At 38.5% G+C, this 27,386-nt stretch overlaps 3 protein-coding genes across 5 annotated transcripts in view; 1 reads left to right on the top strand and 2 right to left on the bottom strand.

Moving 5' to 3' along the window:
• The window catches only part of Klc (kinesin light chain), a 57,300-nt gene extending 45,263 nt beyond the window's left edge, over window positions 1-12,037 (bottom strand). For 2 of the 3 annotated variants that reach the window (XM_019060439.2, XM_072297663.1), the window contains exons 1-2: window positions 11,836-12,036; window positions 5,817-5,867 (exon numbers count right to left, since the gene is read on the bottom strand). The gene's annotated coding sequence lies outside the window, so the exon portion shown is untranslated. Of the gene's footprint in view, window positions 1-5,816; window positions 5,868-11,835 lie in introns of all 3 variants that reach the window. The other variant, XM_019060438.2, reaches the window with a different exon arrangement.
• An 80-nt stretch (window positions 12,038-12,117) lies between these two features.
• On the top strand, window positions 12,118-20,510 carry LOC109043290 (uncharacterized). The gene is made up of 6 exons (XM_019060440.2): window positions 12,118-12,258; window positions 13,120-13,329; window positions 14,604-14,798; window positions 15,451-15,556; window positions 17,597-17,716; window positions 18,630-20,510. Exons 2-6 carry the CDS (start codon window positions 13,150-13,152, stop codon window positions 18,968-18,970), a joined length of 942 nt encoding a protein of 313 aa, XP_018915985.2. The 5' UTR covers window positions 12,118-12,258; window positions 13,120-13,149; the 3' UTR covers window positions 18,971-20,510.
• Window positions 20,511-22,987: 2,477 nt separating this feature from the next.
• Su(var)3-3 (lysine-specific histone demethylase Su(var)3-3) overlaps window positions 22,988-27,386 on the bottom strand; it is a 33,496-nt gene continuing 29,097 nt past the window's right edge. Inside the window, exons 12-13 of the mRNA XM_019060480.2 lie at window positions 26,601-27,050; window positions 22,988-25,303 (exon numbers count right to left, since the gene is read on the bottom strand). Of these exons, the coding sequence (XP_018916025.2) occupies window positions 25,106-25,303; window positions 26,601-27,050 (648 nt within the window). The 3' untranslated portion in view covers window positions 22,988-25,105. The remainder of the gene's footprint in view (window positions 25,304-26,600; window positions 27,051-27,386) is intronic.

Raw genomic sequence — 27,386 nt, 5'->3', positions numbered from 1 at the left:
CTCGCCTAGTGCCCACTTCCCGGAGCCTTCATGGAAAATACATATTTTATCGAGCATATCTCGAAAACAAGGAAACATTTACCCGTTGCAGATTTCAGAAATAAAGTCTCCAGATTTTTCTGAAGATATTGATGGGTAATACACGACGCACATTTTTCTCAAACAAGCCGAACATTTCGACGTAGAAGTTTGTTTCTTCAACCTGAACTAGGCTACTTTGATGTCATGAAAAAACACAAGTCCAGGTCGAGATGTTCGGTGTGTCTGAGAAAAAAGGGTCATGTACCTATTTACCCATCAATTTCTTCAAAAAAATCTGGAGAGTTTACTTCTGAAATCTCCGACGAGTAAATTTTCCGTGTTATCGAGATGTTTTCGATGAAAAATGAACCCCGTGTTATCCATACTAAAAGTTCCGAGACCTCCTTTTGTATATCTGGTAACGCTTAGTTCCAGCGTTCTACCGGGACGATTTTCATGCTTTTTGCGGCTGTCAACAGGTGAAATTATCTCTAGTTTTTAAAGTTTCCAAATTTTGTCTGGCCTCCCCCTTTGACTCGACCCATTATGCGCCAGTTTAAAAAAATACAAAAATTCGGCACTGCATTCGTGAACTAATCAAAGTGGTTTTTATGACAGGTATGTAGAAAATGTATAATGACCCCGCTAATTTTGTAAAAGGAGTCGAGGATAAGATTATTTGTCAAAAAATCGATTTTTTTATCATCATCACCATATATATCATATAACACCATATATAATTCCGTAAGCCTTTTCTTTGCGTCAAACCATATATAGTTCCGTAAGCCTTTTCTTTGCGTCAAACCATATATAGTTCCGTAAGCCTTTTCTTTGCGTCAAAATTCAGCGCGAACCGCCGGGCCGATCCGTGCGCGGGTGGCACCGCTTTGACCGTCCCGGTCTCCCGATGGCGGGAAAAATAGAGGGATCGCGCGGCGGGCCCCGCGCCCCTTGCGCCCTTTGAAAGATCGGTTATCCCGTTTGTCCCGTCGGGAGATGCGCGCTTTATCGTTCTTTTCGGGCGCTTTTTTTCGGTCAGCTGATAGTTCGGCTGCCCGAGGTGGTTGTTGTCATGGAAATCGCCGTGGGTCATGGATTTTCGGCGGATGCGTACCTTAAAATTTTACGTAAATAAACCAGATTCGCACAATAGGACGTTCAGAGATCAACTTTGAACGACTGATAAAACAATGCGATGATCCAAGTACGAGGCCACGGATCTCCTTTTACGACGTGGCAGAAGCAGACTCCCTGCCACACTCAACGTAATTTATTTAACATTATCATTATTTTTCTTCTCCTTCGACAGAATATTCTGTATTTATTCCAAGCAATACAGTTAGCTTCTTTCTCATTTAAAAAAATTGAAAAAAAATGAGTAAACAAAAAGCTGGAAAATTTCCGCAATCCTTCTATCCCAAGATTGCAGGCTCGCGGTGTGAACACCATTAGGAAACGAGGATATCCTAACCCTACATTAACTCCTAACCGTGATAATAACGTATTTTATGAATAAATTCAACCTTTCCGCTCATGGAAGATAGAATAATTTACCAGGATTAAATCGCACGCCAAACGTCACTATGACAGTCTCAGTAATATGAAAATATGGCAACCTCAATCTTGACGCTAAGCTCAAGCTGTTCACACTTTAAATTCAGTTCTCGTAACCAATGAATAATAAAAACGTTAGTAGCTGAGCTAGAAGTTGATTTCAGTAGTTTTCGTCGCGCGAATCGTGTTTCGCATGAAATTTTGTTGAAGAATCGTGTATCGGAGTGTTTAAATTCTTAACTTGTTGATGGCTCATCCAATCTAAACAAGCGAACATAGAAAACTTTTCTGACTTTTCTCGGAAAAAATGTTCTATAGGGAGAAACAAGGCAACGTTGGACTGCTCATAAGGCGTCGAAACACAACATGGACCTTTTAAGCCCCATTTTTCGATGCCTCGATTATCCTAACGTGAGTTCCAATAATCGCGCCGAACACGGTACGCTGCGGTAGGTGTCAAACTCATATCAGCGCCTGCAAGACTGCATGAATACTTCTCGCATTGCACCAAACGCAATGCAAGAGTTCTTCGCGATAACTACTCGACCACACGGGTATAGGCACATTGCCGCTAAACTGGATTGAAAGCGCATCACATTGTGAAGATGACATGACACTCAACTGAGCTCCCTTTCCTGGCTTGCGCGACACTAAAATCGCCGCAAAATTAGGACCACGCGTCATTTCTTTTGACGGTCCCTGCCCGGTTTTTGCCACAAAAATGCAACGATTCAGCGCCTAGGACGATGTTTAAACGATGCAACGATTCTAAAACTTGATGCGCGTAAAATTAATTTTGGTTTTATAAAAAGAAAAAAGAACGAACGGAAATATCGCGTCGAAAGTCTGTGATTTTATTTAAAATCATTCCACGAATTTACCGAAAACTTCCACAAAAACTGTGTGTAGCTTTTTTTATACAAAACGGATTAAAAATAAAAAAATTAGTAGAAATTGCAACGTTGCAATTGGAAACAAGAACACTTTCTTTCCACGTGCAGACGTCGATTTTTTATTTCATTTACGGCAGGCGTAACGAGATAACTATTCGACCATGGGTGTAGGCATATTGCCGCTAGCCAAATGGAAGGCGCGTCACACTGCAAAGATGACTCCCCCGCGTTCCCTTCCCTGGCTTGCGCGACGCTAAAGTCACCGTTAAACTAGGATTACGTGTCATCATTCTTGCCTCTCTGCTACGGTTTTTCCCATAAGTTAAAGAAAAATATGTGTCCTCATTGTAACGATTCAGAAACTCGGAAGATACTTAATTTTTTTGTTTTGTTATATAAAAAGAAAATAGAATGAACGAAGTTTTCGATGCTTACATTTGATATCATTTAGGAAAATTCGTGGAAAAACTGTGTGCAGCTTTTTTAAAAACGGTGTACGAAAATAAAACAGAAAAATTGTCGCACAACGTTGAAATCAGAGACTAATATGCTTTCTTTCACACGCGCACCCGTCGGCTTTTGAATTCATTCATCTCTCCAATAACTTGAGCGTGGTTGCTCTACTATTTTTTACGTGTAGCTTTTCTCAGTGGTTGGCGGCCGCGTAGCGGCCACAGGCCTCTAGTTTATTTATATTTTTGTTGGGAGGGGGGGGGGAGAAAATATAGAGATTTTTTTGAAGAATTGTTTCTCACCATTTTAGGAAAAAATTCTGCTTTTTGTGAAGGACGCGGTCAAGCGTATTTCGTTTCGGGGAAAAAACTGAAAACTTGTCAGACTTTTCTAACCCTTCGTTGGAGTCTCTGGAGAATTTGCAGAATGTCGAACGATGATTTTTCAATGCTCCTGTTCCTGAGTGATCCATTCATTTCTATTCTATCTTAGCTACAGGGTAGTTTAGTTTGAGTGCTAGCGTGGGAAAGTCTAAACTTTTAAAATTAAAAAGACAAATATTATTTTCGACTTCATCGCGGGGGTCGTGATTATCGCTGAAGATGAGCCATATCCTCGAAACCGGTCCAAAGTATTGTCACGCTGAGAAATTATATATTTATGAAAAAAGTTATGAATACTTTCTCTTGACAATGGAGATGTTGCATGTGTGAGGGATTTGCGATTTGACTGTTGATCCTTATGTAAAAGTTCGCGAGAAACACGATGGTGCCACTGGTTTTCTCTGAAATCAACTCCCAAGCTCAATAAAAGCTCTCAAAGTGAGGCCAAAATGGAGGGGATATCCCGCCCTACCCTGAGAGTCCACCTCTACATCAAAACAAACTCTCCATGCAAAGATAGGGAGCAAATACATTAGCAGGGTTGCCGTGTTTTCAGTTTAGGAGTCCCCAAATGAAGTGGCAGCCCTGTCAATGTATTTGCTCCCTATCTTTGCATGGAGAGTTTGTTTTGATGTAGAGGTGGACTCTCAGGGTAGGGCGGGATATCCCCTCCATTTTGGCCTCACTTTAAGAGCTTTTTTTGAGCTTGGGAGATGATTTCAGAGAAAACCAGTGGCACCATCGTGTTTCTCGCGAACTTTTACATAAGAAACAACAGTCAAATCGCAAATCCCTCACACATGCAACATCTCCATTCCAGATCTTTTCGATAAAATTTCGGAGAAAATCCGCCGAGAAATCGGAGGAGAAATATTCGCAAATCCTGAAAATTCGTCGTTTTTCGGAGAAAGTTCGGCAGTGCCTGATGGCTCATACGGCGTTCTTCCTTACCACGGCAGCGGGCTGATTATTGAAATTGATAGACAAAGCGAGACAAAGCGATAGACAAAGAAGACACAAAAGATATGGAGGGATCCAATTGATGGAAGCGGGTGGTTGCAATGGACAAAGGACAGACTAACCAACGGCAACCCACGAGAGACCGGATAGTTAGTCCATCATTTACCCCCTTAGTCTATAAGAAACACCCATTTCGACCAATAGGATCGCTCTGAACTCCTCATGTCCTCTTTGTCTACAGCTTTGTCTATAAAATTCAATAATGAGCCCGGAGGACGGAGTATGGAGTTGGGAGGTGATTGCTTCGAATGACAACGGTTACGCGAGGCGGCCGCGGCGCGCAACAACTGAGCAGTGCTGTACGCAGTCCACGTAAGAATTTAGCGGTGTTCCACTCGGAGCCGTAGGGACAGAACTGCCTTATTACGGAAGAGATACGTACGAGCATATCTTAGTGAGCCACGGTTAGGACATGCTCTTACGCGTCTCGCGGCTTATGGCCAGAATGCACTTGCGGTTTTTTTTGTTCCGTAAGGCGGCGAAGAAGGACGGAGGAGAGGACGGATGCGGAATCCGAGTCCTGTCTCTTGTTGGCGTGATGGTGATGCTCCCATCCCATCCCATCACAGCTTTTCTTCTTCCGAATCCAATTGCCCGTCGTCGTCGTCTTGGACGTCCTTCGCTCGCTTTTCTCGCGCTGGGCATTCGCTCTAGTTGAAAATAACCGCGGGCATTGAGCAGCCGGCTCGCTCCTCTTCCATTTCATCGTGCCGTTCGAGTCGCTACGTCAGGCTTTCACGCACTCCGTCATCCTACGCAGTGTTCCAAACTCACAGGCGCCAACGCGCCGAATGCGCCTAAGAAATCGGTCATGCCGCCTAAAAAATGAGGGCTCTGCGCCAACGTGGCCCCTAAGAAATTAGCCAGGGTGTCTACTAAAACAGGCTGGCCAAAAATCAGTACTTTTACAGTACTTTTTCAGTGCATTCCCAGGAAATTAAAGTACCTCCTCAACAAAAAATTCAGTACTTTTCCAGTACCTCCAATTGACGAATTTGAAAAATTGCAAAAATTTGAATTTCTCGCTCAAATTGCGACAAAAATGACAAAAAAATGGCAGATTCCGGACCTTCTTACGGACTTTCCGCACGTTTACAATACTTCCGGACCGCCCTTAAAAAATCAGTACTATTTCCGGAAATTCCGTACTTGTAGACACCCTGATTACCCTCCCTCCCCCCCCCCCCAAAAAAACTCTAATTTTTCTGTATGCATGGTGATTTTTTTCGAAATTTCCTCGAAGTTACAGCTACTAGTTCTGTAACTAAAACTAGCTGTCTCTGTGACTTGCGTCTAACTTTTCACTAAATGCGCTGTGATATAGGCGAAAAAAGAATTTGGCCCTTAAAAAATCTTCAATGGCCCCTAAAAATCGAGCTTGATGCGCCACATGGCTCCTGAAACTCAAAGGTGAGTTTCGAACACTGTTTGACGACAATATTTTGTAAAAGTTTCATACAAATCTGAGATGAAAATAAGTTTTCAAGCTTACCCTTAAATGTAAAGCATGTTGAATAAATCCACGACTGGTTCAAACATCCAACTGAAAACAAAGAAAGAACAAATGAGCATGCTAAGAATGATAGCTTATATTTATAAGAAACAAGCAAGGTGCTTTATTCTACTTGAGAATGAGTAAGAAAGTGAATGAAACAAAATTATTTGCCCTCCAGAACTCCAAATTTCCGGGAATGTTTGCTCTCGAAACTTCAATCGGGACACAATAAGGGTGCAGCCATGCTCTTAGTAAAGACACTTATCAAGGTGTACTGCAGCCCTCGTGATAGAGAGAATCACTATCATCTTGACACACGGAAAAGGCACTTCCTTACGTATCTTAAATGCCAATCTGGGGCACACCGAAGGTTTTTCCCATTGTTTTGACTTGGGTTGCAACAATGGAGATGTTGCATGTGTGAGGAATTTGCAATTCGACTATTGAATCTTATGTAAAAGTTCGCAAGAAACACGACAATGCCACTGGTTTTCCCTGAAATCAACTCCCAAGCTCAAAAACGCTCTTAAAGTTGAGGGCGTAAGAATTTGCCATTACACTATTGATTCTTATGTGAAAGTTCGCGAGAAACACGATAGTCCCTCTGGTCTTCCCTCAAATCAACTCCCAAGCTCAAAAAAAGCTCTCAAAGTTGAAGGCGTAACGGAGGGGATATCCCACGCTATCCTGAGAGTCCACCTCTACATCAAGACGAACTCTCCATGTAAAGATAGGGAGCAAATATACATTGACAGGGCTGCCACTTTATTTGGGAACTCTAAAACTGAAAACACGGCAACCCAACCCGCAACCGTGCTAATGTATTTGCTCCCTGTCTTTGCATAGAGAGTTTGTCTTGATGTAGACGTGGACTCTCAGGGTAGGGCGGGATATCCCCTCCATTACAGCCTCAACTTTGAGAGCGTGTTCTGAGCTTGGGAGTTGATTTCAGGGAAAATGAGTGGCATAATCGTGTTTAATTGTCGCGAACTTTTACTTGAGAATCAATAGTCAAATTGCAAATTCCTCAAACATGTAACATCTCCATTTTCAAAACGCCAACGATACCACGTGATCCAGCGTTTTGCCTGAATGCCAACGTTCTGACTTGCCTCATAGAGGAATTACTGATTTTACAAATAAAGGAGCGATTTGTCTTACTTTCTTTTCACGGTGATCGGCTAACAACAACAAAAAAAAAAGGACAGTCACTTTTAAAAATTGCCTCAAGTTTGCCGCAATGAAGCTCTTGCTAGCATTTAAGATTTGCGATTGAAGTACTTAACAATTACACGTAAGTAAAATTTGGCGAGAAACGCGATAAAGCAGTTGGTTTTCTCTGAAAGAAACTGCCAAACTCAGAAAAAGGCCTTTTGCACTTCATATCGGACATAACAGTAATAAGTTCATCATGCGTCGGCATGCTCCATGCTCCATGCTTTGCGTGATCACGTTTTAGACCTAGGCCAAACTCAATTCAAGCTTAAAGATTAGCAGGAAAGGGTCTTGATTATACTAAAGATAGCACTGCAAGGGTGCAAAATGATCACGAATCAACGACCGCAAATGTTCGCGAACTGCGTGGGCAGTGGGGAAATTGCGTGGGCTACGACCTTGAATAATGGATGGTATAAAATTTGCTACGTTTAGATCAAAATGCGCTCCATTTGTGCGCACACCTTGCGAAGTTAAGTACGCGCGCTGCCCTACGCATTTTCAAAACATGTACACGCATCTCGGAACTTATTGTTAGCGCAACTCAAGAGTCTGAAGCCGAGAACAAGGCAAGAGATCTGCCGTGCTAAGGAAAAACGCCGTATGAATCTTCAGACGTTGCCAAATTTCCTTTGATAAATCAAGAATTTCCTGGTAAACTTGTGAATATTTTCCTTTCAATTTTTCAGATAATTTCGTTCGCAATTTCACACGAAGTTCCTGAAAATTTTAAGGGACAACATTCATAATGTTCCGCAAAAATAAACATTTTATCGAAGGAAATTAGACAACTCTTGAATGTTCATACGGCGTTCTTCCTTAGAACGGCAGAGATGGGGTCCGCCGCCGCCGCTGCAAGCTCGGAAAAACGGCGCCGGCGCTATTATATGCCTGAAGTATACCTATACAGTTTTGCAGACGCTTCCCACGATTGTTTTTCGCGCCAAGTTCGAAGTTCCGGAAATTTTCTCCCGGAGGACGAGGTCCCTTTTCACAGATCCAGTCACGGTTATAAATAAGCAACAAAATTTTAGCGCATCTCCACAACAATGAAAAAGAGCTCGGTCTCTTTTCCGTTGACTCAGAGATTTTAACGCAGGAGTAGAAAAGTTGAATGGGACAAAACGCGTGATACGACTACTTATTTTGACTTGGAAGTAGGTAAAAATGCATATCCACGAAATGAAGGAGAACGTGGACTCTTTTCGGCCCAATCGGAGACTTTGACGCAGGGTAGAAAAGTTGGATGGGCGAGACACGTGATACAGTTATTTTGACCTGGAAGTAAGTAGGTAAAATTGCATATCCACGAAATGAAGGAGAACATGAACTCTTTTCGGCCCAATCGGAGCCTTTGACGCAGGGTAGAAAAGTTGGATGGGGCGAAAAACGTGCAACAAATATCATGACTTACAAGAAGATAAAATTGCGTTTTCGCAAAATTAGCAGAACACGATGTTTCGTATCATCCCAACTATTCCATTCATCAAACCCAACTTGTAGTTCGTGTTGCCCAACTTAAAAGGTTAAAAGAACTAATGTTAAGGAGTTCGGGGTGACCGCCCGATTCCCCTCAAGACTCCCAATTTTTAGTCCTCGCATGGGTTCCCCCATTTTTCTCGTCCTCACATGGGTTCCTCCATTTCACGCGAACGCCCGGTCGCGTGGTTGGGAAGTTTCTGCACCCCTGCAGGATTACCACTTTTATGATCGGTCTCTAGTGGCCCCACAAAAATTATGTTAAAAAAGAAGGAGAAAAAAAAGAGAAAAAACAAAACTTGTAGGGGGAGGTTGCCGGTGCCACTCCCTATCTGGCAAAATTTCTCCTCTCTAGAGAGTATACTCTCTCCCTCCGAGTGTCAGAATTCGTGCAGCCCCCTTTGGATTCTTTTTAACTTTCGTTCAATTCTGGGAGATTTTTTAGATAAGTATGAAGAAGCTTCTTCTACTAGCCTATCACGCACTAGTAGAGTCTCATATAAATTATTGTATCAATACTTGGTCATGCGCGAGTAATAAACAGATAGAGAAAATCTTTATTCTCCAAAAAAAAATCAATCAGAACCATTCTGAAACTGAAGCAAGACACATCATGCCGAGAACACTTCATAAAAAATGAGATATTAACATTACCAGCCAAAATAATTATGAATCACCTAAAATTACAGGCTAAAAGGCTGAAGGGAGATAAGGCAGAGACACATGGGTAAGGCACAAGATATCACCAATTAAGCATTACATCAAAGAACGACGCATACCTCACAAAGGCATGGAAATTCTTTAATAGATTGCCAAATATCATACAGGAAAGCATATATAAACCAACATTCTGTAGGCTGGCCTCAAGACATTTAATAGCAAAATGCCCTTACTCAGTCAATGAATTTTTGAACGTCAATGAATGAATAATTACCTTAAGGCGAATTGTATGCAAATATGTTTATATAAGTATCTTTATTTAGAAAATGACGTTTTTGTGAAGCCAAATGTGCAAAAAGCAAAAGAATAAATAAACAAAAAAACAAAACAAAAAACAAGCAACATTTTTACGATACTGTAATACTGCTGGTTCCTTTTTGCTAAGTATGCTTTCAGTTCTGCAGTATTTAGTTATATGTGTGGATCGATCAAACAATTCTGCAGTTAGCTAGAAGTAATCAAATTGCATTCTGTAAAAAGAAAATAACTTTCCCAGGCTCATTTGGAAAACGACGCACGTGTCATTGATTAACCTAAATAGATGGCGGCTTTTGCAGATGAGCCAGGAAAATTACTCCTGTTTAGAATGAAGCAACTTAACAGTGAGCATCACAAATTGCCTTTTGAGTGGTCTCTAAAAACCGTGTTTTCACACAAGTCGGTGCAAAGTAAGCTAAGAATTCTTGTTCAACTTGTTCATTACAGCGCGTGGAACGAAGAATGAAAGGAACCCCCTTCCTCGTGGAAAAGGGGGTCGTAGGATTGGGAGCGGGATCGCGGATTAAGATTTCTCCCGGGGAGAGGGGGGTCCGTGGGGTTACATAGAATCGTGGGGTAGGATTTACAAGCGAGGAGAGTCTGCAGAGTAGGATTTTTTTTTCTCCCCCTGCAATCCTTTGGGGCGTTTCGTCCTGGGGTCTGCCGTTGCCAGCAAGGGTGCTCGTCTGGACCCCTTGGGTCCGTTGGACGTCCCTTTCACCAACGCCCGCGAGGGAGGTCTCTTTGCTCCCCCGCAAGGAAGGGCTTTTGACCCTCCGGGAGTCGGGGGCGAGGACGCTCAACAGACCCTCATGGGGTCCCGGTCAGATTCCCGGGATCATCAGATTTTGTTTTCTTTTTTTTCTGCTTTCTGTTTCATGTTCTGCTGATGCTCTGTCACCGGACGCCTGTTACCGCATGAGGGTAAGGCTTTGTCAAAGTTATGGATATCTTCCCCTCTTTACTTCTAAATGTAGAAAGGTGTGGTATGAATGGGTGCATTTACTGTGGGGGCTTTACTTCCGTCTCCGGAGAGCACAGCTGTATTTCACCTATTCTTCTTTTTTTTACTTCCTTCCTGAGGGTTAGGGCTCTTGGCGATACCACTTTTAAAAAATCGCGCTGAAAACTCTACCTCCAGGAGTAGCACTGTCTATTCTATATGATTGGTCTCTTCTAGGGTGGTGTAGAAGCGAGCTTGACAGAGCATCCTTCGGAAGAGATTGAGACCTTGCCAAATTTTTTCCAATGAAATAGAAATATTCTGGAGTACTAATGGTGAATTTCACAATTTAAGCCAGTGTCTTGGAATATTCCAAAGAAAAATATACAAAACTACCTTCCACAAAAATGGAGAAAAATTGGAAACTTTTGATTGCATGCACCTGCGGCGTTTCTCCTTAGCACAGAAATTCCTACACTAATAGGGGGGATAGCAATACAGGGTCTCCAAAATATGCTGTCTATGGTGAAACTGCAACAATTATGTACTTCCACACAAAATTTTGGTTTAGAGCATTGGAAAAAGAAAACAATGAACAAATGTCACATTGATCATGTAAGTATTGGCCCATTGAATGACACATAAATTTAAATTGTAAGGTGCTACCTAATCTCTGATGTTACGTTTGTTCATTCTTATCTTTCCCATGTTCTAAAAGTCACTTATGAGTTGACTCACCATAATGACAGAGTGATTTGAGAGAAAGAATATTTGAAAATGTAGCTCTCTTACCTGAAACAGAAAAAGAGACAAAAAACATTAAGAAAAGTTTTGGGAGAATAAGAAGAATGAGAGGTGTCAATCAGAAGTAGCAATCTTTTTCAGAAGTAGAAAATTACAGAACATTTCAAGCAAGCTGAATGTCTGATGTAATTTCAGAACTGCTAGACTGGTGTGCATGCTTGAAGTGGAGGACTTTTGATTGAGATGCAGTGCGAGTACCCAGGCTGTTCCAGTGTAGGATCCAACTTCCTTGATAAGAGTTACTGTAACCCTCCCGATTAACAATACCTTCTCCGGCAGAATAGCAACAAGCACATATTCGAATTTTCGAGTTGCTGAGGTAGAATTTTAACCGTTCAATAAAAACTGGGAAAACTCAAAATAAAATTCTAAGGAAGCAGTGTAAGGTGTGAGGTTTCACCGATCATTGTCCAGTTCCATTATCAGCCCTTCGTGGGAAGCAAAGTGCTAACAGTCTAACAGTAGTGACAGTGAGATACAGGTCAAACTTTAGTCGGGACATAGTCAAGCAAAAGCTCCTAAAAACCAGAAAAAGAACGGAAACTGGATTGCCATGGTCTAATAAACAGAAGATTAGGTTCTTCCCTCAGATCTTACCTAATGAGCTCGAGACACGGCGATCGGAAAAGAATTCCACTAAACCTAATAGGCGCACGGACACGAATGATAAAACACGTACATCTGTGAATTCTACTTGATTGGAACGGAAAGGAACTTGCAAAAAGACACGGGAAAATACGAAAATTTAGCAAAGTAATTGACGATTCTTCATTACAAGTGGATGCAGTTCCCAGTTTTGGCAGTGAAACTTCTTCTTCTTCAATTGTAAAGTCAGACCTATAACACGGCAGACGATAGATATAAAAGGTTACTAAAGTTGAAACGTCATCAAGAAGGAAGGATTACGTCACGCTGTATTTAAAGTTAATTGTTTACGTTTTCTCATGCCGTGCATGCCGTGTCGTGTCTCATTTGAAGTTTTGAAGAAATTGTTGCTGATTTTGGACAAGATTTAAGCCCGTATGTAATCTACTATGTTCTCGCAATTTAATTCACTTTATCTCAGCTTGAAACAAATGAGAGCTTGTGCAATGAATTGTGGCTGCAAAGACGTCCGATTCTCTGTATCATCAAATCAGAACCGACATTCAACTTTCATGGGAAGAACCGATAGACATTAGTCTATTGAAAAGGAGAGTTTCCAAGATGAAAGCTTCCACCCAGCTAGCCAGGTTGGCCTAGTGGTCAGCAGGTCTGACTCTAGGTCAATAGGTGCTGGGTTCGGATCCCGGTGGTGGCGTCTAATTTTACAGAATTGACGAGTAGATCTGCCGAAACAGATTCTCCTTGGCCCTAGTCCCTGAAAATTGGAAAAGCCTGGAGCATGGAGATCCCAAGATGTCTATGGACACTAAACATCGTCTAAAGTTGGCTGAAAGTGCTAGACACAAAGCCATTAAACCAGCAGAAAAAAAAAAAAAAAAAAGCTTCCACAAGCTCACAAGCATCCGCCACTTTTACCGTGTCAAAATGACAGGATGATGTTTTGTCAATTAACGCATGTGAACTTTCTGTGGAAAATTTGTGTTTCAACAGTCAAGATTTCCGGGGGATAAACAGTGTTCTGCACACACCACACCCTTATTTTTCTCGTCAGATGACAGTAATTGTAGCGAATCCTACTCTAATTTTGCAGGTAAAACGGAAAACAAATTCTCTTGCCTGAAAGATCAAGTCCTTATTGTATCTGCTTACCAAGCTCTCTCATACTTGCCAAATTCAGTTGTCGTGGCATAATTAACAACTTGTTAAAGACCCCTTTACTTTACTCCTGGTGTACTGTATTTCTATGTCGTTGATTTCTTACCTCTTCTCTTTCAGATTTTCTCCTCTTTAGATTATCTTCTCATCATGGAAAGCATCGGTGTAGCATCAGTGTTTGACCCTCAGCACAACAGTCGCTTCATCAGAACCTTCCACGATTACTTCAACAACCAGACTTTGGCCGATGTGTGCTTCATTTGTAAAGATGGGCAAAAAGTGAGAGCTCATCAAATGGTTCTTGGTGCTGTCAGCAAACTTTTGAAGAAGGTATATCATTAACGTTCTAGTATACAATACTTAAGAGAGCCGGCTGCGGCAAAATTCAAACAAAACAACATCCATAAGTCTTCTGCTTTACGCAAGATTTTAAGTTTCCTTCTTTGTGCCCACAGGACACAGGACCACCAAACATACAAAGTAATGGACAGAACAATTTGAGGGATTCTGTAGTGGGGAGCAAAAGAAGAGGAAGCGAGGACTTAATTTTAGTAAAGATAAAGTGAGATGTGTAAAGAGATTGAGTAAACAAGGCAACGTTGCCCAGAGAAACGTACTGAGAGAGTGCTGAAGAGAGATACAAGCTGGTATTTAAGGAGAGATGCCATTTTTTTTATTAAATTCAAATGGAAAGAATCAGTTGTATCAATCTGGTTTTTTGGTCCGATAATTTTTTGGAGAATCTCCACTCCAAGAATCCTTTTGACTAAATAATGGCCTTTTGAAATTTCTTTTGCTCTGCAGACCCATAAAATTTGCTTGGAGCTTGAAAGTCTGAAAGATAATTAATCAATTTCCACAGAGACAGAAATTTTTTGTTAACTTGGAATAATCGTGGTCGTCCACAGAAAAGGTGACCGTAGTGCAAAAAACCTCGAACTTGAATTTTTAATAGCAGAGCGTGGAGGAGTGTTCCACAAAAATTTTGGAAACAAAAGCGCCCAATAATGTTAAATTAAACTAGAGTCACGGCAGTTTGAAATTTCAGTTCAAGAAATGTAATTCATGAAAAATGCTGTTCAAAGTTCCGATCTGACATACCTAGAGCCAAAAATTGCCAGATTATAATGTTAGTTTGTGCCTTTGTTGGCACAGAAGTGAATCAAAATACTAGAAACTTATTGTACAGGAGAGTAGAGAAATTTTTTCTGCTAAATCTGGTTTTTCGACCCCTCAATTGAAATCACTCTATTGAAAATTCTACCTTCATAGACTAAGAGCCCTTTTTCGATGAACGATCATATTTCTGAAATTAGAACTTGGATGGACTGCTCATTCAATCTGGAAAAAAACTAAATTGAAAAAGATTTCTTGTTCTATGGACGATCATATTTCTAAAATTTGAACCTTGGTGGACTGCTCGTTCAATCTGGAAAAAAACTAAATTGAAAAAGACCCCTTGTTCCATGGACGATCATATTTCTGAAATTTGAACCTGGGTGGACTATTCATTCGATCTGGAAAAAACACTAAATTTGAAAAAGCAAACTGCAAGTGAGCTTACTGTTGCAGCAAAATTGATTTTTTTTTTTGTATTTTTACAGCTTTTATTAGAATTTGCTGGAACCATGGAAGAAATTGTCATACACTTACCAGATGTTCCTTCATCATCCTTGAAGCAAGTCTTGTATCTTTTGTACGAAGGCAACACGCATTTGGTTGGTGAAGAAGAATACAAAGAATTCAACTCTCTTCTTAGACTTCTCGGCATCGAACCGGATAATTCAAATACTTCATCGGTTAGTCAAAGGTTTTTAATTCATTTTCATGTTTCAACAATATAAAACAGTAAATCCAAGTACTTACATGAGATGAATGGGCCTCAAGAAGAATTTAATTTTTCAAGAGTTCCAGTGCGACCACCTCTAATGTCCCAGTTACTCATTTGAATAGGGCTGTTTCACAAGTCTTGTTTTGGTTCATTTTTGGAAATTTTATAAAAAAACAAGAATGTCTGCATTTCCTGTTTTATTTCATACTAATATAACTTTTTAGCAGAGAAAACAATTTCAGAGCTGCCAAAATTCTAACCAAGTCCCAAATGGAAAAATATCCTGCCAACAGATTAGTAGCAACAAAGTAGCACAAGCACCCCTTACGCTTGTACGCTATGTTGCCGGACACTCAACATTTTTTCAATATTTTCCTTAAAACTTCAGCACATACTATCATGAACATTTCTGGGATTAATTTTGATGACAAAAAAAAATATTAGATGAAATTTTCAAGTAACTCTGTTCATTAGTTTTTCTGGGCAAAAATTGGACTAGTTTAAGAAGTTTGGTAACATAATGCCTAAGCACAAATGGAGCTTGTCATATTTTGGCCTGAAGGTGACAATGTGTAGGTCTTAAGGGTAGGTTTTGCAGCAATAAATTTTGAATGTTTCAGAGGCAAGAGCTTGGAGGCAATAAGCAGCCACACTTAAATCCGTCAATGGATGAATCGAGAGTGAATTCTCAATTCTCCTCACCACAGCATCCCGCGAATGTTATCGGTAATCATTACTTAATTTTTCTATTTTTCTTCTTTTTCTACTCGGTTTCTTGGCTAGCTATCTCTAAATGTTGGGACCTATAGACAGCTTTTGAAGGAAAAGGTCTGTTTTAGCATAAGTACCACCACTGCATCATTAGTTGGACTACATTTTGCAACTAGGAATTTCTGGCTCATTGTCAGTTTAAAAACGTTTGTATCATTAGTTTGCCCATGCACGCAAATGTCCTTATGCATGAGCCAGAAATTTTAGTTCCTAATTGCAAAATACAGTTCAGTTGTTCTAAATGAAGTGAAATCCTGTGACACTGTGTCTTTTTGAGTGGGAACAGTTTATTTCAACTCGATATCCCCATCTAAAGTCAAATATTTAGTATTTCATGTTGTAATGTGCATGAAAACTTTCATTTACACGTTTTCTTCATGAAACAGGATATTAACTTAATTACTGATGAGTGCTTAAAAGTGCAAAAACTTTCTAAAATCTCAATATAAGGGATATTTTAGGCCTGACAGAACGAATACGTATGCACATTGTACCCCTTCATTCTCGAAAATTAGAGATAAATGAATGAGGGATTCAAATCAATATAAGCGAGTATTTCATAGCGCTTAGGCACTTGAGTCTTTTTAAAATGATTATACTTTCTAGATGATTTTTAGGCCTCAAAAATCCATCTTACTGCTTGTCACTTGATTGTAGATTCATCTATGCCTAAGCAATACTGAGCCACCGGAAGACTCACTTTCCGATTTTTAGGGGACTAAGTCTTTTGGAAACCGACCAATTATGCTTATAATAATAATAATAATAATAATAATAATTTATTTATTGTAGATTTGTCACAAAACAAATTATACAAAGTCAAGGCAAAGAAAGCACAAAACAAATAATACAATACAATACAAATACAATACAAAGTCCAGGTAGAGAGGGTACATGGTAACAGATACTAGGCCCACCCTAAAGGGGACTTAAAAGTCTATTAGTTATCTTTCTAGATACTCCTCTATTGAGTAAAAAACATTTGATTTACAGAACTCTGTCACCATTTTTTTAAACAATTTTGGATTCTGTGTTTTCTTTATATTCTCCGGGAGCTTGTTATAAATTTAGGTACAGTTAAATTTCGGACCTTTTGTGCCAAGTCCTTTGGGATTTTCAGTTCGTTTAATGTCATCTCCCTTGTATTGCTTAAGCAATACTGAGCCACCGGAAGACTCACTTTCCGATTTTTAGGGGACTAAAACTTTTGGAAACTGACGGATTCAATCGTGACTTACTAGGGCTCTGCGAATATTTGACGTTAGTGAAAATTCGTGCTGTCGCGAATAACAAATTTTCGGACTGACATTTCCGAATTTTTGCACTGCCACGAAAAGCGACTTTGCCTGAAAAGCATCTGGTAATCCTTAGATACCATCTTGACTGTCTGCCCAGTTAACTTTAAATCCTGGGAATGCATACATAACTGCAGGGACAGTCGAGCCAGAACCAGGGATCCTCAAACGCAGTCTTAACAGCCTAAGCTGCCATCGGAGCATTCCATTGTTTTCTGTGCAGATGTAACAGCAAATGGAAAATTTTTAAAAAATTAATCATTTATTCGTCGACTTTGGTAATATTTGCGAATTTTTGCACTTTAAAGAGTTATTTTAAATAATTTGCCTTATTATTCATAGTTGGACTGCATTTTGCAATTTTGAACCATAAATTCTGGCTCCTCTGGAAAAACACTTATGTGCATATGGAAACTAATGGCACATACGTTGTTTTTAAACCGGGCTAGAATTTATAGCTCCAAATTTGCAAAATGTAGTCCAGTTGTGAATAATAGACTTAAATTATTCATATTACTTTTCGTAGTTGCAAATAATTGGCAAAATTATTTGCTAATTGCTCCGTTTGAAAAATTAACTATTTGCATAGCCCTAGTGCTTACACTACATATGTATAAATTCAGCGGCAAAATTCCCCTGTGAGGGATATGGCAAAAAACTCCCATAATTCTCATCCATTAGCATGTTCATAATCTTTCAGATCATTATCCTAATATGAATCAGTCAACACCAAGCGGTCCCCCCATTCAACAACAAATGCCGCCTCAAGGAAACGTAAATCTGCCTGGACCAATGATTGATCACACACACTCAAACCCAGGTGAGAAAGACATCATAAATTCTCTTCCAAGTTCTTTTCGAACCTGCGGGCTAATGTTTGAAGTTGATAGACAAAGCTATAGACAAAGAAGACAAAAAGGATATGGAGGGATCTTATTGGTGGAAGCAGGTAGTTGTGATGAACAAAGGAGGTAGGTAATAGACTAGCTAGTGGCAACTCACGAGAGACCGCTTAGTTGGTCCATCATTAACCCCCTTAGTCTCTAAGAACCACCCATTTCAACCAACAGGATCGTTCCATACTCTCTATATTTTCTCTGTCTATCAATTTCAACAATCAGCCTGCTGCCTCTATAACTTTATCAAAGAGATCAACATTAAAATAACCAATATCAATTCGAGTTGTCCCAACGCATGGCTTTTCAGCCCAGGTGCACTTGGATCTGTTCATAACAGTATATCCTTATCATTGGACTCAACGAAAAATGAATTTTAAGCCTCTTGGCCCATCATCAAATCTGCACAGCCATCTAGTTTTCTATGTCTTTACTCTCTGAAAAACTCTAGACATATTTTCTAATTTACCAGGGGGTGCAGCTCCTTAGCCAGCCATGGCGGACGCGCCAGCGCGTCCAGAACGGCTAGTATTTCCCAATTTATGTTTGTGGTAGGCGCATTTCCTGTAGTTCCAAATGGTGGCTCATGCTTGAAGAGGATAATTGCTCGCAATGAGTTTCCTCCTGCTGCGGTGAGAATTCTTTGCTCTAAATGAAATCCTTGCTTAACAGAACCCTTCTAGGAAAAATGGACTTTCAAAAGTTAGGGTACTGATAGAGCTGAGTTTGAAAATACGTAGCAAAGATTGATCAAAAGTCTCTTGTTGTCCTCTCTGAGTGCCTCCAATTTCATTGATTTTTCGATTAATTGATATTCTGTTGATTATTCCTCCATAGGTGGCAGAATATTCAAATCTAATAAAAGGAAACAAACAGAAGACCCAAATCCAGGTGGAGCAAAATCTCAAAATATCAAAACTGAACCTCCAAGCAACGATATTCAAAATGCCCCTCAAATATCAACATCTCACACAGGCCCTCATCCAAAGACAAATCAAATTACAGATAACAATAGTTCTGTCTCCAATAAAATGTCCGACTCGAGAAATGTCAGAGGTAGAGGCAGACCTCGAGGTAGTGGAAGTTCCAGTGCAAGAAAGCAGACCTCCTCAGTTTCTCATAGAGGAAATAGAGGGAGTCAACCGTCAAGTTCCGACTGCGTTGTTGTTGATGATTGATAATTTTATCTTTTTTAGAAAATTTTTAATTCCTATTTTTCATATTTTTCTGCTCTTAGGTTAAGTATATTCTGATTGACAATGAATGGGACAAAAGCATTAAATTTAGATACAAACGAGTTTCCAAAAAGGAAGTTTAGATGCTCTAACCACAAGCCCAGTAGCTTGGACTGAAAAATTTAAAAAACTCGTTAACTTCATAGAGGAAATATTCTTGAAAACTTGTTCAAAAACGATTCAAGTAAATGAATTAGAAAACTCTTTTTGGCTTTTATTAAATTTATGAATGCTTCAGTTTCACAAGATTTTTTTTTCATCACTTACTCAATTGTTAAATCTGACAAAAATATTTAGTTCTATACTTAGACTCGCTGCAATTCACTCTATGTCTCTCATCATCTTGCGTTTAAAAATGTATAGAATTTAACAACGATTTTGATGTTAATTTTTTTTAATTCTCATCAATTTACTCTTTTTTAAATTTTACGTAGATCTGCGAAAAATCCAGGAAAGGTTTCCTAATTCATACCGTGTAACATTTTGGTTTTGTTTTTTAAAGTCCAAAGGAAACAGTTAAAGCTACAAGGGAATTACTTTGTTGCCCCCCACTGCATGTTGATGTCTCAAGATTGCTGTGTCTCAAGACGTATATGGCCATTTTACTCCCTCTTGTAAACCATTGCATAAGTTTTCTTAACAAGTGAGTTAAGCTTCTCCAAAATTCCTTAAAAATAGATGAAGCAAAGTAGTTATTGAAAAAAGTTTTACAATGGTTCTGTGAGGAAATACTGTAATGTTTGTGAGAATTCAGAGACTTTACAATGTTGACCTGGTGTCAAAGTTGATCTGTAAAGTTGCAAATATTTTTTTTTCTTCTCTTTTCTTTTAATTTCAAACCAGTATGTTTTCTCCTCGACAATTCCACTGCAGCATTCAGCTGGACTACATTTTGCAATTAGGAACTTCAATTTCTGGCGCAGTTAAGAAACAACGTATGTACCATTAGGTTCCCTATTCACACAAGTTGTTTTACAGATGAGCCAGAAACTGTAGTTCTGCAATGCAAGATATAGTTCAGTTGGAGTATCTCCTCTAATGTCCCAAAAGTCAATCAGGGAGGAGAAATTATCCAGTAAAACATTATTTTTGATTATCAGATGTCTTCATGAATATGCTGTTCACTGGTCTTTTTTCATGAATAACTAGGTATAATTTGTGATGATTTTTATTTGTAATTGCCAAGAATGCATAATTACGTTGTTCTTAGTATTAAAAAACTTTGGCATTCTTAATAATACTAAATGCAGTCACATTATTTGGTGGGAAAAGTACATTAATAACAAAAATCTCAATGTTGAGAGGCTTGTCCTTTCTGATTTATTTGGCGCTCGAAGCCCGTGCTAAAGGATGGTAATGTGAATAATAGCATTCCACCAACAGAGTAAAGAATTTCCACTCTTATGTAGCATTACCTTGTTGGAACAAGGATATTTATGTTAGAGAAATCCATAACACAAAACTTATTTACTAATGATTTTAATAGTTAAAAAATGTTATCTCAGAAATTGCCTCTCGTGTTTAGAACTGCCATGTAACCAGTGTCATGATTGAAATAACCCATATAATCAACAGGGAAAGACGTAGGCAAGTAACATCTTATAGTGTCCAAATAATGTAAGCTTTTAAATTCACTTGATCAGAGAACTGAGGGAAATCATTCGTGATTGTTCCGCTGAAGATTTCAAGCTAATGACTAACTTGTCATCAAAAACTTAGCAAAAATCAGTTGTACGATGCCGCCCAATGAATTCCCAACTTGCATAATTTAAACAATGCCTGCTCAAATCTTTTGTGGACAAGAGTCGCATATCAAGGGCTAAGGAACAATACGGCTTAACTGAAAATTTTGGCAAAAATGAATTCACAACTTTGCTGCATTCCAAAGTTTAAAATGCGCAAGCTGATTTTTTAGATCTTTTCAATTTCCGCATGGGAGCGCTGCATGATGTTTTAAAAAAACTCAAGCGCAAACTTAAAGTTGATAACAAGGCCAAGTTTTTTCTTCGTTCCATAAAATCGACAGTTTGCAATTAGACGGTATTGTTCCTTAGCCATCGCTACGTTAGTTTGAAGGTTGATATCTGAATTCTGAAAGTCAGAGACAGGTTATAATGTGACCTTTCGAAACGTATTGTTGGATTTTAGGTAGCAGTAATATTTGTTTCTGAAAAAATGGAAATTTCACTGAATCCATGATTTTTATGGAAAAAAAGCCTTTGAGCCAATATATTTTTCCGGGAGCTCAAGAAACACATTTCAATTTTTGATTGTGAAGGTAATATTTTTATATTGTGATCCAAGAGGTACATTCACTTATCTTATGACTTTCCTTCAATGGAGTCATGCAGTTGTAGTTAGTGTTTTTGTCATGCCTCAAATGTAAACAAACACATAACCTTTTTTCTCATTTGCGCCATAATGACAAAAGGCGTCCAAGTGTTTCTTACAATGGAAATTTCTTGTTTTTAATGAATCCTTAATGGATTCATGACCAGTCAGTGACTAAATTTCAATAAATTAAACCATTAACTCACGAAGAATTTGTACATAAGGCTATGTTAGTTTCTTTTGGTTTGAACCAAGAGTTTGATATTATGTCGAGCGATGAGGTCACTAAATCAGTCGACGAGGATTTCTTCTTTTGAAACATAATGTAACTCCATTAAATACTTGCAATTCAAATGTTTTTTTTTTCTTTTCTTTCAATCGTTGGATTTAAGATTTTTTCAATTGACACAAAAACAAGAAATCCGTTATTCAAATATAAGAGCACTTCAAAGAGTATTAAAGTTATTTGCAACTCCTCAAACATGAGAAATTGAATTCGGTACGGTTAATTTTAAGTATGGAAATGACTGACTCAATAACTTTAGTTACTTAGCATCTTGTTACCAATTAGAAAATTGAAAAAATATATTTTTACGAATTTTATAAATATTGTGTTCAAGTACAACTGTCTACTCATTGTTTGCGTCGCATCAGGCATTTTGTCAAATACCTAGGCAAATGGTCAAATATTCTAACTTGGATTGAAGTTCTGATTCTTTTCCTAGTTTCCGACAAAATAATTAATTGCTCCTGCAAGAAAAAATTCTCAGTAAAAATTTGCACACACAATTGTTTTTTTGAACAATTTTTAGCTCCTGACGGGAAACTGATCTTGAAAATTTTAGCATGTCGTAAAATACAGAATTTTTAGAATCAACATTTAAAAATATGAGAAGCAATTGAAGAGGAAGAGACAAAAAGAGTTCATGGGTTTGATGAGTTATTTTTCCAAAAATAGTGAAAAATCGTGAGCTCTTCGCCATAAATTTACAAAATTTTGTAGACCGTCTAAATTTGACTATCTGCCTACGCATTTGATAAAATGCCTGATTTCACTATTTGCCTGCAACATATGCACTTCTATGTTCAAGCTGTCCCATTTTCATTCTTACATAATGAAACGTATATTGTCAGAAGCAACAGTGGAAATGTGTCCTTGAAAAATTAATGTCTGTGCTAGTCTTTTGCAATCAAGGAGCAATCAATGAGCGAGTAGTCAAGAAAAGATAGGTTAGAAACCCTGTGACAATTTGCAACAATTTCTGGAACCTGCTTGAAGCAAGTTCTGATCGTTACATGTGCAAATGTTACGTCTTGCAACAAAAAATTCAGCTAAGTCTAGCCTGCTGACAATTAATAACCCTAAAAAAATAGGAATGTTCCCAGCTGTCATGAAATAATAACAATTTGTCCTCAAACAAATTACAACTACATTGTGACACATTTTTCCAAGTAAACATCTGACAGTACCCAAAGCTACATTTTAACAGCCTAACTTCCCCCAAGCTGTGGCGGTGCCAGTTTTATGAGCGGCAATGAGATGTTAAATAAGAGGACAAAAATGTGCATGAGGTCTTAGCAAGATATTCAGCATATGAAAAGAGGAAAATCATTGAAATTGAAAATAGGTACTATGATAGAAAACATACTTTAATAAAAATATCATTTTGATTAATAAGCAAAACACACAGTGGGATACATTATCGAGATAGAATTCAAGCTGAACAAGAGTGAATGCTAACTCAAAAACTGAGTGTATATTTTTTAAAAGATTGAGTTGATGTTGGCGAATAACAAGATTGGCACGTTTTCTCTTTGCAACAAGCATATATCTAAGTCTCAATAAATAGCTTAAAAATATACAAGTATCTATTTGGAATGGAACTAGATCAAGTTAAAACCTCAAAATTTGAATACCAATGCTTGCAATTGTAGAATATCTCTTGAATTTTTACCTACATTAGTCATTTTCTGGATCAAAAATGATTATAGGTGAAAAGGGGGTTTGGACCATGAATGAATTTGCAAACAGATTTTTATCACTGTGTTTTTTCGATTTTTCAGGTGTTTTAAGGACTTCTGAATACTTTTTCTAAAGTCAGAGGTAATTTTTGGTTATGTTTCAAGAACGCTACCTTTCAGGTAGCAATTAATTAAATTAAAAAGGTCCTTATTTTCACATTTCAGCGCACAAAAAATACTTCTCTACTGACATGTTTTGCTGAATCATTTTTTGCTGTTAATAGTTATCTGACTACGTTCACTCGTCTTGATAAATAATTTGACTTCCATGTAGCATAACTCTTCTGAATAGATAGCACAAGGACAAGTATGTTGCCATGCTAACAAAAAATGCCGTACAAACATTCACTCAATGCCAAATTTTTCCCTGTAGAACATTAATTTTTGAGAAAAATTATGAAGATTTCAACTTGAAAGTTTCAGATACTTTAGATCACATTACTATGATTTTCTGGAAAATTTGACAGAAAATATTCTCAAGTTTTCTGATAATTTGAGTTGCATCAAAGGAAACTTGACAATGTGCAAAGGCTCATACAACGTTCTTCGTTTGCATGGCACAGAGGCACTTCCTTTTACCAATCAATATTTATAAAACTAGGAAAAAGAAAAGAGCAAGGAAAATTCTCGGATTAAAATGGTAAAAACAGTTTCTTTGATCACTTGGAACTTTAAGGACTGTACATTCTGCGTAAAAAAATATAATGAAAAAATGAGTTAAGTACTTTAAGTGAGAGAGACAGGAAACAACCTCATTTGAAGGGCCTCGGAATTTCCAAGGATGGTTTTTCAAAGGTCCAAGAAAATTTTTTACAGATAAGACCTTTCAAATTCCGACACAGCTGACAAGACGATGAACAAAATCGACCGAACGTATTAAAAGAGAAGATAGGATCCAGTCAGCACGGATAGACTTACAGGCTGCTTCATTCAGCACTTAACCACCTTATCAATACGGTGAATCAAAATTTTGAGATATTTTTATGCATAATCCTTGAACAAAAGTCGTCTACAGTTCATCCGATATTCATTTAAGGATTTGATGGTGAAGGAGTCAGGAATAACTTGGAAAAGAAGGCCTAAAAAATATCGCAAGTCTTCTTGATTTTCAATTTGCACTGTTCAATTGGACTGTTTGTTCAGAGTTGTTGAAAATTACTTCAATATAAAATGTCATAAGAATATTCTTACTTGAGGTGCTGCAAGTTTTAGAGGGTTCCAAAGAGATGTCTCATAAGTAATTGTATAGTTAGGTTTGTACTCTTTTCAAAAGGAGAATAAATAGTCCTTTCAATTATATATAAAGATTTTCTCCGAATCAGGAGAATACAAAGTTGAATAAATTCGATAGTCCATAAAACTTAACACTCGAAGAAAACACGCATTTCTCAAGTCTCTGAAATGAGACTGAAAACTGAAATGTTTGATTTCTGAAAAATCACACAAACACATTAAATTGAAATATAAAAGTTTGGATGCAAAACTTGGTTAGGTACAAAAATATTCTGCATTAAAAATGTGATAAAAAAATAAGTTAAGTACTTTCGAAAACAGGTACTGGAGACAACCTGAGAATTCTCGAATATTGCTTCATTGAAAAATGGATCAAAAAGTTTAAGAACCTTGGCCTTAAATACATACGCCTTAAAATGTTCGATAAATATCACAAGATATAATAAAATAAATTGGTAGATCATAGCCACTGGGTGGAAGATCAACTATCAATTAGCGACGAAATCGCTTGCAGTGTCCTTCAATTGCCGTTTGACACCTGGATTCCACGTCTTTTGGCTTACTGATTGCGGCATTGTAGGCAGCAACTCTTTTCTTCACCGGCGAAGTCACCGGTGATGTTATCTTCAATGTTTCAACATCTGTTAAGATAACTTGCGCTCCCCCAACAGCGGTAGGAACAACATCACCCTATAAAAATAAAATCGAGTTATTAGAGAGGCACATATTCAGCTTACAGTGAGGTTATTACTTCACTGCAGGAAATTAGAAAAGATCTCCGGGGAGTGAGGATGCATTTTTGGCCTGACATTTCAAATGGATATGAGATTAAAAAAACTAAACCATATTTATTCTTCAGCAATGTCATGAAGAGCCTATAACTTCTTTGAGATTAAAAATCCGTTCTCAATTTAAGGAGTGAACTATTTTGAAAATTTGGGAGAATGTAAAGAGCTCTCACTATAAAAATTTCAGATTTTCAGAATACATTCTATGCTCCACGTTTTCTCTTTTTTAATGTAGTTTATTTGGCTTTTTATTCCTCAAATATATTGACAAAATCTACAGCGATTTGTACTACAGTGTTAAGGAAGAACGCCGCATGAGCCTTCAGACGTTGCCATGTTTCCTTCAATTAAAAATGAATTTACATGGAAAATTGTGAAAAATTGTTTAAAAAATTTCAGAAAATTTTGTTCGGAATTTACTCTAAAATATCTGAAAATTTCCAAGAAAAATATGAATAACTCCTTCAAAAATACATGTTTGACCCGGGGAAGTTTGGCAACTCTCAAATGTTCATACAGCGTTCTTCCTTAGCATGGCAGTGTAGACATAGCATGTTATTGGAAAGAATATGTTAGGGAGGTTGTTTATGCTACAAGCAGGGAAGGACCCATTATACACTATCTACAATGGAAGTTTTATGAAAAGGAGTTCCTACTATAGCATTTTATAAGCTACTAGGGGGCTATGCCCCCTGGCCGCTGTGCGGCCCAACCCCCAGAGGGCTCTTCCCGCACTCTTAGGCCCATTTCAACATAAGGACGACCAAAAAAATGAAAAGATTTTTATACTAGACTCTCATTCGTCGAATCTTCTTCTGGCCGGGAGCAATTGGACCAATAAGAATCGAATAAAAAAATCGGCATTTATTTCAAACTTCATTGCTGGGAATTTCAAATGTTGCCTCCCTTTCTACGCTCCCTGGTCTTCTCTTATATAAAAAAACTTGGGTCCTATTTCCAAAATCTGATTACAGCGGGTTCATCTAGGAACTATCGCCTGTCAATAGCCCCAAAATCATGAAAACCGGCCTGGTAGAATGCTGGAACTAAGCGTTACCAGGTATACAAATTTAGGAGGTCTCGGAGCTTATAGTTTAGATTTGTTTCTACTAAAACCATCTTGGTATGTTGACCCATTCTGCTTAGGGACATGGACATGAAACTGAGGGTAATGAAACTTCTGGAACTCTCTTACTAACCTTGTACAGATGAGTTTCAAGCTCTCCATCTGTGTCTTGATTCTGCGCGACAAGACAATATTTATTCGTTTTGGAATCAGTAACATCTTTGACATCGGTCAACTTAGTGACTGATTTCCTCTTTTTCATGATTGGTTGGAAAACTGTGCCCAATTTCACTGGTGTTGGTGGCTGATGGTGCAGCCATTGGTCGTGACTCATCGAGCGCGATCTCCTGTGACCCCTGATGCTGCTCACTGCGACAAAAGTTTTGGGTCCTTCTTTTTTCGTCTCTAATCTAGGCACTTTAGCATCGCTGTCTGAGCTGATCGTACTTTCGGCTGATCTCCTTCTTGACCTCGTAGTGACTCCGTGATGATTGTCTGTCGATGATGAAGAGGAAATACTCTCTCCGGGAGCTAGGGCCCTGCGGGCTATTTTCATCCTCCTTTCCTTGTCACGGAGATTTTGCTGCAGGAAAGGATAGAGAATTAGAGTTGGTTCACCTTTGGTTGTACCGATTCTTTTCAATAGAGGAAATGTGATGGAGATAAAAATATTATGACATATTGCACGATGGATCATTTACAGAGACCTCTTGACCATCAGCTTATCATGCTAACTCAATTTTCAACGATAGTTGGTTCAACGTGAACCTGGAGGTGAGTCAGGTCATCCAACCGGATGACACACTTAAATGAGCTTCCTCATAAATTGAAATGCTTTAAGATGACTATCGGTTAAATCCTATAAATCACTAAATTACTAATCCTTAAAAAAGGGTGGCAAGTTTTCAAGAAATCAAAG

Source organism: Bemisia tabaci, chromosome 3, assembly GCF_918797505.1.
Source record: "Bemisia tabaci chromosome 3, PGI_BMITA_v3".
NCBI classification, from domain to species: Eukaryota; Metazoa; Arthropoda; class Insecta; order Hemiptera; family Aleyrodidae; genus Bemisia; species Bemisia tabaci.
Note: the sequence above shows the minus strand (reverse complement) of the source record. Positions and strands in the feature narration are given on the sequence as shown.

What these genes read in the sequence shown, in the direction of transcription:
- LOC109043290 (XM_019060440.2), top strand. Translation starts at nt 13,150, where the DNA reads ATGGAAAGCATCGGTGTAGCATCAGTGTTTGACCCTCAGCACAACAGT. An exon ending in TCAGCAAACTTTTGAAGAAG is followed by an intron (nt 13,330 to 14,603) that starts GTATATCATTAA and finishes GTATTTTTACAG; the next exon opens with CTTTTATTAGAATTTGCTGG. An exon ending in TCACACACACTCAAACCCAG is followed by an intron (nt 17,717 to 18,629) that starts GTGAGAAAGACA and finishes ATTCCTCCATAG; the next exon opens with GTGGCAGAATATTCAAATCT.